Raw genomic sequence first — 13,312 nt, 5'->3', positions numbered from 1 at the left:
TTTACACAGAGGGGACACATGTTGATGAAGAAGAGACATGAAGAAGAGGGGACACATGTTGATGTAGAAGAGACATGAGGAAGAGGGGACACATGTTGATGAAGAAGAGACATGAAGAAGAGGGGACATATGTTGATGTAGAAGAGACATGAAGAAGAGGGGACACATGTTGATGTAGAAGAGACATGAAGAAGAGGGGACACATGTTGATGTAGAAGAGACATGAAGAAGAGGGGACACATGTTGATGAAGAAGAGACATGAAGAAGAGGGGACACATGTTGATGTAGAAGAGACATGAAGAAGAGGGGACACATGTTGATGTAGAAGAGACATGAAGAAGAGGGGACACATGTTGATGTAGAAGAGACATGAAGAAGAGGGGACACATGTTGATGTAGAAGAGACATGAAGAAGAGGGGACACATGTTGATGTAGAAGAGACATGAAGAAGAGGGGACACATGTTGATGTAGAAGAGACATGAAGAAGAGGGGACACATGTTGATGAAGAAGAGACATGAAGAAGAGGGGACACATGTTGATGTAGAAAAGACAGGACAAAGTGGATTTTGTATAATAGGTGACCTTTAAATCTTCACACACGTACCTGCTGTTATCCTGCAGATAAGTTCAGCGTGCAGCGGTACCTGTATGGAGGTGTGTGTGTGGACGCGTGTCCGGAGGCCTTCTTCCACTCAGAGATCAGCTGTGAGTCGTGCTCCACTCACTGTCTGCTCTGCAGCAGCTCCACCCGCTGCCTCCACTGCGACACCTCCTACTACGTCTCTGATGGAGCCTGCAGCAAGCTGGAGTGTGGGGAAGGTACACAAGTCGTTTGTTCATGAGTTTGTGCTCCAATGCTACTGATAGATTGCACTTGTATATATTCTATAAACATTTTGTATTGATTTGATTTTATGTTTTTTTTTGCACATTCTAACTTTTTAATTTTTTTCCATATAATCATTTTATATATTTTTTAGTTGACACTTTTAACTTTTATATAAATATATTTATTTTATGTTTTATTTCACATTCTTACATTTACTTTGATGATTGTAAAAATATTTTCATTTGATTTTGTATTGCCCACTTAATTTAACTTCTTAGGTTTGTGTACATTATTTATTATTTTATATTTAAAATACTTGTATTTATTTGTATTTGTACTTACTAACCTTGATATACATTTTTTACGCATTTTTTTCATTCTCAGGGGAGGTGGAGGATCCAGACTACGACGACTGCATGTCCTGTGAGGAGGGCTGCAACAAGTGTGTCCTCTGTAAGTCCTAATAAAGTGTTCCCTATATGAATTAGACCGAGCTCTCTTCCTCCCTGAGCGGCCGACCATGTTCCCCGGTTTCTCTTCAGAGTTTTTTGTTTAAATGGAGAGTGTTTTTGTGTCTGCTTTCAACAGATAACCCCAAACATTGCCTGTCCTGCACTGAGGGCTTTTACAAGTAAGGCTGTGTGCCTCTCTGCCTTTCACTGCACTGGAGAGAACTAGAATGAAAACCCCTTTTTTTGCCGTGACATCGAGTGGATTTGTGTGTGTGTGTGTGTGTGTGTGTGTGTGTGTGTGTGTGTGTGTGTGTGTGTGTGTGTGTGTGTGTGTGTGTGTGTGTGTGTGTGTGTGTGTGTGTGTGTGTGTGTGTGTGTGTGTGTGTGTGTGTGTGTGTGTGTGGTGTGTGTGTGTGTGTGTGTGTGTGTGTGTGTGTGTGTGTGTGTGTGTGTGTGTGTGTGTGTGTGTGTGTGTGTGTGTGTGTGTGTGTGTGTGTGTGTGTGTGTGTGTGTGTGTGTGTGTAGCGCAGGTACAGACAGATGTTTCTGTTATCAGTTTTCAGGATGGCTGCTACAGAAACTGCCCGGCGAAGACGTACAGCGTGGAGGCGGAGATGAGCTGCGTGCTGTGTGAGGAGAACTGTGTGAGCTGTGACGAACACGAGTGCTACTGGTGTGAGACCGACCTCTTCTTATCAGGTACAAATACACAGCCGTGACAAAAAAGTGATATATAAAAAGCTTGGTTTGAAAATGTCAAAATGTTGTGTTATATTGTTAGTGATGGAAAACGTACTCTGATCCTTCAGTAAGAGTATTATCACCGTACTACATTACAATTAAAAGTCCTGAGTTGTAATTTAAGTAAAAGTGCACAAGTGTTATCCGTAAAGTGTACTTAAAGTATTAGAGTAAAATTATCAAAACATGTTTGTGAGTACCAGATTTTACGGCAGAGGATAATGACATTTTGAGAAAAAAAAGTCTAAATTCTAAAAACAAAATTGAATACATTTGAATTCTGACTTTCCACTTTTTCTCTGTATTCTGAGATTAAAGTCCAAATTCAGAAGAAAAATTCAGAATTTTAAAGAAAAAGTCAGAATTCTGAGAAAGAAAGTTAGAAATCTGAGAAAATATTTTTTTTAAATCTGAATTCCGACTAGATTTCTTTATTTTTCTTCAGAATTCTCAGAAAAAGTCAATATTTAAAGTCTAAGATTTTTTTTTAATTTTTTATTCTGAATTCTTACTTTTTCTCATTCTTTCTTCGAAATCTGACTTTTGAGAGAAAATCTAGATTTCTGAGAAAAACGTTCTTTTTTTATCTGAAGAAAAAGTCTGAATTCTGGGACAAAATTCTAAGAATAAGTCAGAATACCAACATTTTTCACTTTTTCGCACATTTCTAACTTTTTTCTTCTGAACTTTTCCAATTCTTTTTTTTTTTTAAAGTCAGAATTCCTAATTAAAGAATCAGAATTCTGATAAAAAAGTTTGGAAAATGGAGAAAAAGTTTTTAAAAAAGTCAGAATTCTTAGATTATACAGTAGTCGAAGTTTAGACCAATCAGATAAATGTTGTGGCATTTTATCACCTTCTTCTCCCAGAGGGTATTTGTGTCCCCGAGTGTCCCGATGGTTCCTACGGAGACGAGGACACCAATGACTGTGAGGAGTGTGACCCAGCCTGTGGGTCTTGTGTCGGTCCGGAGGAAAACGACTGTCTGTCCTGTGAAGACGGGAAGCTTCTGGAAGACGGAGAGTGTGTGTCCGACCACGAGCTCTGCCCCGCTAAGACCTTCCGCAGCGGTGAGACTCACACTGACGTCTTCCTCTAACCCAGGGGTGTCCAAACTTTTTCAACTCAGGGCCCACTTAAGAATCTACATTTTTTTCGCGACCCACATTCAAGCATAAGATAAGATAAGATAGGAAATTGTTGTGCCAAAAATACAATAAACACAGCAGCATAATACTAAAACTGTACACTAACATAATTAATGTACATATTAACAGTATTTAGTAAGAATACGGAGGTTTAGTTGAATACTCGATTCTGATTGGTCAATTCAGAACATGTGACACGTTGTTAATCCAGTAGTACAGGCCGCTGTCAAGGACTGTAATGACTAAAGAGGATTGAGAAAGAAAAAGGAAAAGAGGTTAAAATAAATAAAGAATCTTAATAATGAAATGTTTCCACACAAATCATAATGTTTTGCAAATGATTTGGCGGCCCACAGGTCGGGAACCGCTGCTCTAATCCAACCGTCTGCTCATAATGAGGCAGGGATTTGGGTTCTTTCACTGGGGCACAAAGTACATCTTGGAGGGTAATTGGTCTGTGTGCCGCCATCCCTGAACCCCATGCCATCTTAAGTCTTCAAACAGACACAAGTTCTGAGAATAATTAATTGTATTTTCTGAACATTTAGTTCCCCCGTAGAATTAGTGGGACAGACCTTTAAACAACACGCGGTAATTAGCGAGGCAGGACATCTTAATTATAGGAACTCGAGTAACTCTGAGGAGAGTGCAGAGGTTAATAGAGAGGTTGGAGATGAAGACACAGAAGTGAAGTTTATTTTAAACTTTTAATCTCAGCAACAGCAAAGCCTCAAACCTCCACACAGTTAGAAATATCACAGGGTGCAACAAGGTCAAGGCTTGTTCTGTTATTAAGAGTTCTCATCTTAGTGTATTTTTCTCCTAAATGCTGTTGTTGGAAGACAACAGAATGGTGCAGTGACGAGTCCTAAAACCCAGAAGTGAGTCAGCATTTTAGCACTTCCTGTTCCCTCGTCTCAGAGCCAATGGGATCTCTCCATAGGATTTTGGAAAATATCTGAAATAAGGTCTGTGGTTGAGACACATTGAAGAGACGGATCACGTTTTGTTCTACGACATTAAATCCATCAGCAGTGACCCCTCTGGTGATTTCTGAAGAGTTGACGTGTCTGAAAAACGATGGTTGTTACCAAGTGGCTGAATAGGACTACAGAAGTTGAGGTCGTTGTACGTCATTACGCCGAACACGTAAACACTGCTCTAAGTTAGTTTGCCCTGTTCTGCTTGAAAGCAAGTACCTGCCTCCTGCAGACTGTTCAAACAAACGCTTCAACTCGTACCATTTAGAATCTGTGTGTTTGAATATGGATCTGAAGTTGGCGTGACGTTGAAGTCGTGCTGCTGGACTCGGCTGTAGTTCCTTTATAGCATCACGTTAGCATTTTGCTTCTGGACTTTAGATTTATGATTCAAACATTATAAAAGTAGGGTAGACATGTGGAGATCATCCGGTTGAGTGTAGTTATGACAATGAAAATCTGAGGTCACAGGCTCCTCCAACAGAGCAACACAATAACACAGAGTGCAAGAAAATACAAATAGAATATAATAGAAATAGTGCAGAATAGTCTATATACAAGTAATTGGAATATTGATATATATGAGTTGCAAACAGATGATTGTTATGGATGCTCTTTCAAAGGTTCAGGTGTCTAACAGTCTTATGGCCTGTGGGATGAAACTGCTCCTTAGCAAAGACAAAAACAAAATACAAAAGTCATAGCATAACAATTATAAAATAATAAGTATTGCCATGTGATAAAAGCATGTGACAGAAGTGATGCTAATGTAGATGGAAACTAGGTGATGGAAATGAGTTGACAAGAAACACAGATGCGAATATTAGTTGCTAATAAAACGGATTTTCTCAATCTGAGTGCAATGACTGTCAGAAAGTGAGATATTTGTGTTCTTTAACGGACCCGGATAAGGGCTAGATTTACCTGTGTGTCTTCATCATGATCTCTGTGATGTCTCCTCTCCAGATGACGGAGCGTGTGAGGACTGCCACCCCTCCTGTGAGTCCTGTTCCGGAGAGGAGAAGACCCGCTGTACCACATGTGCAAAAGGTAGATTATAACATGTTGTTAGAAAAATATCACTCATCACCGGCTTGAGCTTCAATCTCAGGATCCATGTATCTATGATCCTCTCCAGAATGGAAGTAGTCATCACATACAGAGCATCAACTAGTTCCTGAACAGTGTCCTTCACATGCTGATATCCAAGAGAGGGAGTTACACAGTCACAAGATGGAGGAATAGAAAGCAGTATTCAATTGAATGTATCTATCTTTCAAATGCTGCTCCTTTCACCTGAGGAGAGAAGGAGGAGAGAAGGAGGACATTAGAGGAGAAGGGTCTGTGTTTCTGTCAGGAAAATATCACTCGTCACCGGCTTGAGCTTCAATATCAGGATCCATGTATTTATTATCCTTGCAAGAAAGGAAGTAGTCATCAAGTAGTCATCACTTATATACAAGAGAGGGAGTTACACAGTCACGAGATGGAGGAATACCGGTTCTTGTAGGTAATCATACATCTTTCTTTTTGTTTTCTCTCAAAATTCTGACTTTTTCTCAAAATTCTGTATTTTTTCTCAAAATTCTGTATTTTTTCTCAAAATTCTGTATTTGTTCTCAAATTCCTGATTCTTTACTCAAAATTCTGACTTTCTCTCAAAATTCTGACTTTCTCTCAAAATTCTGACTTTCTTTCAAAATCAGAAAGACAGACATTTCTCTAAATATTCCGACTTTTTCTAAAAATCAAAAAATTCCTAATTTTTTCTCAAAATTCTGTCTTTTTCTGAATACTTAAAAAATGTTAATAATCCCTGGTCCCCGGCTTGAGCTTCAATCTATTCAATGTTTACTTCAGATTAGCTCCACGTCAGAAATGATCATGCTTGTCATATGTCTATCTCCATAGAGGCTGAATCATCATGTTAATCACATAGCTATCATATGCCTCAAACAGTCCTGATGCTCTTCTAGGTAATCATACATCCTGTCATGTTCACAGCTACAGTTGGGATACCTTTGTTATCATGTGGACTCTGATATTGGAAGATTACATTCACTATTTTCCCAACATATGTTTATACGCCTTCAAACCTGCAGCAGCATTTCATATTTCCGTGTTTACTCCACAGCCTGTGCAGTTATTTAGCGTTTCACTGATGATGTTTACTCCTCTTGCTCCTCGTCCCAGGGCGGTTTCTGACCGCTCAGCAAACATGTGTGTCAAAGTGTCCGGGGGGTTTCTTTTCCAATCGCGTGAGCGGAGTGTGTGAGGCGTGCCCCCCCGGCTGTGTGCAGTGTGAAGACGCTCTGATCTGCAAACGCTGTCAGAGCAGCCGCTTCCTGCAGGACGGAGGCTGTGTGAAGCGGTGTGTCAGGTCAGAGCACTATGATGTTTATCTTAAAGGTCACCTATTATGCAAAATCCACTTCCTCATGTCTCTTCTACATCAACATGTGTCCCCTCTTCCTCATGTCTCTTCTACATCAACATGTGTCCCCTCTTCTTCATGTCTCTTCTACATCAACATGTGTCCCCTCTTCCTCATGTCTCTTCTACATCAACATGTGTCCCCTCTTCTTCATGTCTCTTCTACATCAACATGTGTCCCCCTCTTCCTCATGTCTCTTCTACATCAACATGTGTCCCCTCTTCTTCATGTCTCTTCTACATCAACATGTGTCCCCTCTTCTTCATGTCTCTTCTACATCAACATGTGTCCCCTCTTCCTCATGTCTCTTCTACATCAACATGTGTCCCCTCTTCTTCATGTCTCTTCTACATCAACATGTGTCCCCTCTTCTTCATGTCTCTTCTACATCAACATGTGTCCTCTCTTCTTCATGTCTCTTCTACATCAACATGTGTCCCCTCTTCTTCATGTCTCTTCTTCATCAACATGTGTCCCCTCTGTGGAAAGAGACTCTGAAAGTTTCAGGAACAAAGATTCTCTCTCTTTTTGTCCTGATCCATTTCTATAAAAACCTGTCTGAAAATGAGCTGATCAGATTTTGGACACTTTATGATGTCATAACGATGTGTTGTCTTGTGTAACCATTAGCCAATCAGCAACCAAGGTAACCCCCCCCCCCCCCCACCTTATCACCTGAATCTCCTCCTAGAGCACCATTGAGTTCTTTGTAACCAAATCTCTCTCAGAGGGGCGTGGGGAGGGGCTCCTTATTTTCATCGAGTAAGTAACAGACAGAGAATCAGCACTTTGGAAACAGGGCTGAAACAGAGGGGATTATGGGATGCTGCAATGATCTGTTTGGTGTTTCAGCCAATCAGAGACAGGCTCTGTATATATCTGAGACCTGTGATATATTGATGAAAGACAGTATAATAGGGGACCTTTAAAAAATGATTCCATGTTCATAAGACAATATATATAATATGTGTCATTGTTCAAGAGCTGCACCCGCAATCCACATTTGATCTTAATCACAGTAAGTTCAACATTTGGTAACATAAGGCCGATTTTAGCCTTTGAAGACCATTTACATGCACACAAACCCACATAACACACTACAGGAAATGGAAAATGGACCTCTTTAATTTCATTAACCTACATTATTTTGACCCAATAATGATGTAATGCAATGTAATATTGTGAAAGCGTTAAGTCCTATCAATATACATTTGAATAATTGACATGCTTTTTATATATAGATTGCTCCATCTCTCGCTGGAAATGAATAATTCTTAGTTTAAATATACTGTGGGGATTTAAACTTGGCAAAATCATATATTCTTTGAACATCAGGCCAGATGTTTATGGCACAATCTTATCTTAAGACCCAAAGTAAAATGTCAAGGAACGTATTTTCTTGCCATGATTTCAAGTGAGTTCCCGACTCCATGTTTATAGGAAATGAAATCGTGAGACCCTTTGAGTTTGAAAGAATAAACGTCCTTGCTCATGAGATCCTTGAAGCGCCATTAGCTCTCCATTTTACTTTGTGGCTTTGAAGACTTTACTTGTATCAGCTTTTATAAGCAACACTTAAGTACTACAAGATTATCCGGATGAATGATTAGCTGTCCTCTTTAGACTGAAGCAAAGAGCAGAGCAGAATGTCACCATGTTGTTTACCCCAGCAGCACACACACTCAGGCATATTTCATTCTGTTCACATGGTAAAAATAATATGCAGTCCAGCTTGAGACAAACAAGGGAACATAGTCGGTTTATTACCAGATTGAATGCAACATTTTATACATGTTAAGGTCTTTTAATAGGACATTTTCAAAGTAATACATGTGTTTAGGACACTTAATTTAAGTGCATTTTGCAGCCAGCAGTAAGACATTTAAAGGAAAGTGCATTTCTGAACTGCACAATGGACAGAGAGGGTTTTTTTTAATGTTTACTCCCATGTGAAGTGGAGACAGGCTGCAGCTAAATGTTCTCACAGATCGAACTTTGAGAACCAAAAAGGTGTTAACCACATCAGATGAACAGTATAGCATAAACAAGGAAAAAGAAACCACTAATTTAGGGATTTTAATACAACTTTTAATACATTTTGGGGTCTTTAAATAGGAATTTTGAGAAAAAAACATTGAATTGATGTCCATTTTGTGTGTGTGTGTGTGTGTGTGTGTGTGTGTGTGTGTGTGTGTGTGTGTGTGTGTGTGTGTGTGTGTGTGTGTGTGTGTGTGTGTGTGTGTGTGTGTATTCACGTGTTAATAGGCCCAGGCATCATCTAAACATCCCCACCATTAAACCCTTAAACCCTACAGTCCTTAACCATTTGCAAATCCCCCTTTTACACTTCCTTTGGCCCCACACAAGACACACATACACGACTACAATTACAATTGAACAGAGTATAAGGCATCAGAGTATAATATATATACTATATGTTTTAAATGATTATATATGTGTGTGTCTCTCAGGGGTTACCCAGCAGGCGGTGTGTGTCGCAGCTGTGTGTCGGGGTGTGTGTCCTGTGTGAAGAACGCCACACACTGCCTGAGCTGTGAGGAGCCTCTGCTGCTGCACAAGCATCAGTGTGTGAGGGCGTGTCCTGCAGAACACACTGTGCGGGACAGGGAGTGCACACACTGCCCCCCCGCCTGCCAGCAGTGCAACCCGCTGGGACGATGCACAGGTAATAAAACTAACTCATGCATACTTTCATTCATATTTAAATACAAATACAGGTACTGAACATTCATCATGCATACACCATTAAGTAAGAATACAGGTACAATTGACAGAATGGAGCCAAGACAGTCAAATATGATATATCATTAATAGATATAGAATAGAGAGAGTTAACGTGTTATTCTGAAACGTAAAACAATTCAAAAACATATCCCACAATGCATTTCAGAGAAAGAAAGTCCACACACATTCAGCATTTTCAATCTCTGACATAAGTGCTTAACAAGTGTTGCTTTAAAGGTGGGGTAGGTAAGTTTGAGAAACCGGCTCGAGATACACTTTTTGTTATATTCCATGGAATGCTCTTAACATCCCGATAGCAATGAATATCTGAAGTGCTTTGACAAAAAATCCATAAAAAATATCATCTGTGGAAGCCGTAGTACTGTAAAAAGCACGACCAATCATCTGAGCCGGCCCGGCTAAAATAACTGGATGGCCTACCTGCCTGTCAGCCTTCCATCGGGGCACAAGTTCATCTCGTGCCCTCATTGGTCATGTGCGCGTTCGTGTGTGTTGGAGGAGGGGCTCTGTAAGGAAGTGGCAGATTTTCTCCGGTTGTGTATTTTCAAATTCTAGTGCACTCAAACTGGTTTTATGTACTACCTTTAAGTACTTTTTAAAGACCGTGTTATCAGTCTCATTCCACACATGAGGACCTCTGCAGACCACACTAACGCTGGTTCTTTCTGCCTTTTATCAAATCCTTATTCCTCGCTTCATATGTATGCCAGTGCAGATGAGTTGGGATACACCGTCTGTCGTTTTAATCTCAGCTGTTGGAGCTCATTCTGACTGAAACACCGTGTGCTTTTACCTTTTTGCACTCCTTCCAAACAGGGTTATTATCACCAGCAGGTTTGTTGATTGTTGTTTTCAGCAAAATTAGCTGCACTTCTCTAGAGATGGTGATGTTGCTTTGCCCAACACTTTTAACCTAACTGAAATATGTCGACAAATCTGATTTTCTTTTGCATGCATTCATGTTTTCCCAGACGATGCAGATCCCCTGACTTCATCTTTGGCAATATTTGGTTCATTTTAATTGAAGTCCGAACAACTTTTGGATGCATTTCAGTGACATGTGACATAGACAGTCACGCACAGGATGAATTGTGTGTTAAGACCTTTACTGTGAACATTTGAGCATGATTACAACTTTCTTCAGCGTTTTCAAATGTGTTCACACCAAATGTGGATCTCATTTTACGCATGACTGCATACTCTTTGCATACACTTTGCAGAGGGAGAAGCAAAATGAAAGGAACTAGGGGAGGCTGTGGCTCAGTGGGTAGTGTGCTGGACTTCGAATCAGGGGATAGCAAGTTTGAGTCCCACTGCAGTCAGCATGTCGTTGTGTCCCTGAGACACTTCACCCCAAAGTGCTCCTGTGGGGATTGTCCACAGCACTGAATGTCTAACAAATGACATGTGATGTAATGTAACTACACAACGTAGCTGTAGTCCTTTTAGCAACCTTTTCATCCATTTATTGCAATTATCTCACAGCGAAATCAGTTCATCTGGGTTCATTGTGCAGGAGTAAACCAGATGAAATCAGCTGCAGGTACTAAACCCAAATAAACAAATTATCCGTCGCAGTAACACAAGGCAAACGCAATCTAGTCTTTTCCACTGAATACATGTTCAAGATGACGACGCAAGACATGTTTGACTTTCTATTAATGTCTTGTCACTTTTTGAGAGTGACTGACATCCATGCCAGAGAAACAGAGGACATTGATTGATTGATTGATTGATGGATTGATTGATTGATTGATTGATACATTTTATTTCGAACAAGTAAAATAAATAATTACAAAACAAAACAAATGTTTCCATGCTGAACAACGGCAACATGACAACGTTTTCATTGGTCCCTCTTCTTTAGAGAAGACCAGGAAATGATGGATACACGGATCGTGTTCAAATCAATAGGCACGCAATGACTCTAAATAATAATGATCACGCCACCAAACACACATTCAAACTAAAGGAACCAGCCTGTTTGGGAAATGTGAGAAGTAGAAAGTACAGGTATTTGTGTTCAACATGTAAGAAGTAGAAAGTACAGGTATTTGTGTTCAACATGTAAGAAGTAGAAAGTACAGGTATTTGTGTTCAACATGTAAGAAGGAGAAAGTACAGGTATTTGGGTTCAACATGTGAGAAGTAGAAAGTACAGGTATTTGGGTTCAACATGTAAGAAGTAGAAAGTACAGGTATTTGGGTTCAACATGTAAGAAGTAGAAAGTACAGGTATTTGTGTTCAACATGTAAGAAGTAGAAAGTACAGGTATTTGGGTTCAACATGTAAGAAGTAGAAAGTACAGGTATTTGTGTTCAAAATGTAAGAAGTAGAAAGTACAGGTATTTGTGTTCAACATGTAAGAAGTAGAAAGTACAGGTATTTGAGTTCAACATGTAAGAAGTAGAAAGTACAGGTATTTGTGTTCAACATGTAAGAAGTAGAAAGTACAGGTATTTGTGTTCAAAATGTAAGAAGTAGAAAGTACAGGTATTTGTGTTCAATATGTAAGAAGTAGAAAGTACAGGTATTTGTGTTCAACATGTAAGAAGTAGAAAGTACAGGTATTTGTGTTCAAAATGTAAGAAGTAGAAAGTACAGGTATTTGTGTTCAACATGTAAGAAGTAGAAAGTACAGGTATTTGTGTTCAACATGTAAGAAGTAGAAAGTACAGGTATTTGAGTTCAACATGTAAGAAGTAGAAAGTACAGGTATTTGTGTTCAACATGTAAGAAGTAGAAAGTACAGGTATTTGTGTTCAACATGTAAGAAGTAGAAAGTACAGGTATTTGGGTTCAACATGTAAGAAGTAGAAAGTACAGGTATTTGTGTTCAACATGTAAGAAGTAGAAAGTACAGGTATTTGAGTTCAACATGTAAGAAGTAGAAAGTACAGGTATTTGTGTTCAACATGTAAGAAGTAGAAAGTACAGGTATTTGGGTTCAACATGTAAGAAGTAGAAAGTACAGGTATTTGTGTTCAAAATGTAAGAAGTAGAAAGTACAGGTATTTGTGTTCAACATGTAAGAAGTAGAAAGTACAGGTATTTGGGTTCAACATGTAAGAAGTAGAAAGTACAGGTATTTGAGTTCAACATGTAAGAAGTAGAAAGTACAGGTATTTGTGTTCAACATGTAAGAAGTAGAAAGTACAGGTATTTGTGTTCAACATGTAAGAAGTAGAAAGTACAGGTATTTGTGTTCAACATGTAAGAAGTAGAAAGTACAGGTATTTGGGTTCAACATGTAAGAAGTAGAAAGTACAGGTATTTGTGTTCAACATGTAAGAAGTAGAAAGTACAGGTATTTGTGTTCAAAATGTAAGAAGTAGAAAGTACAGGTATTTGTGTTCAACATGTAAGAAGTAGAAAGTACAGGTATTTGTGTTCAACATGTAAGAAGTAGAAAGTACAGGTATTTGTGTTCAACATGTAAGAAGTAGAAAGTACAGGTATTTGTGTTCAACATGTAAGAAGTAGAAAGTACAGGTATTTGAGTTCAACATGTAAGAAGTAGAAAGTACAGGTATTTGTGTTCAACATGTAAGAAGTAGAAAGTACAGGTATTTGTGTTCAACATGTAAGAAGTAGAAAGTACAGGTATTTGGGTTCAACATGTAAGAAGTAGAAAGTACAGGTATTTGTGTTCAACATGTAAGAAGTAGAAAGTACAGGTATTTGAGTTCAACATGTAAGAAGTAGAAAGTACAGGTATTTGTGTTCAACATGTAAGAAGTAGAAAGTACAGGTATTTGGGTTCAACATGTAAGAAGTAGAAAGTACAGGTATTTGTGTTCAAAATGTAAGAAGTAGAAAGTACAGGTATTTGTGTTCAACATGTAAGAAGTAGAAAGTACAGGTATTTGGGTTCAACATGTAAGAAGTAGAAAGTACAGGTATTTGAGTTCAACATGTAAGAAGTAGAAAGTACAGGTATTTGTGTTCAACATGTAA

At 39.0% G+C, this 13,312-nt stretch overlaps 1 protein-coding gene across 1 annotated transcript in view; it reads left to right on the top strand.

Annotated features, from left to right (window-relative positions):
- Positions 1–13,312, top strand: part of pcsk5a (proprotein convertase subtilisin/kexin type 5a) — a 67,068-nt gene that overhangs the window by 35,475 nt on the left and 18,281 nt on the right. Inside the window, exons 23-30 of the mRNA XM_034125948.1 lie at positions 626–823; positions 1,218–1,286; positions 1,422–1,464; positions 1,842–1,984; positions 2,896–3,096; positions 5,121–5,204; positions 6,348–6,534; positions 9,060–9,274. Coding sequence (XP_033981839.1) covers positions 626–823; positions 1,218–1,286; positions 1,422–1,464; positions 1,842–1,984; positions 2,896–3,096; positions 5,121–5,204; positions 6,348–6,534; positions 9,060–9,274 — 1,140 coding nt within the window. The remainder of the gene's footprint in view (positions 1–625; positions 824–1,217; positions 1,287–1,421; positions 1,465–1,841; positions 1,985–2,895; positions 3,097–5,120; positions 5,205–6,347; positions 6,535–9,059; positions 9,275–13,312) is intronic.

Source organism: Trematomus bernacchii, unplaced genomic scaffold (assembly GCF_902827165.1).
Source record: "Trematomus bernacchii unplaced genomic scaffold, fTreBer1.1, whole genome shotgun sequence".
NCBI lineage: Eukaryota > Metazoa > Chordata > Actinopteri > Perciformes > Nototheniidae > Trematomus > Trematomus bernacchii.
The sequence above is the reverse complement of the archived record's forward strand: the minus strand, read 5'-3'. Positions and strand labels throughout refer to the sequence as shown.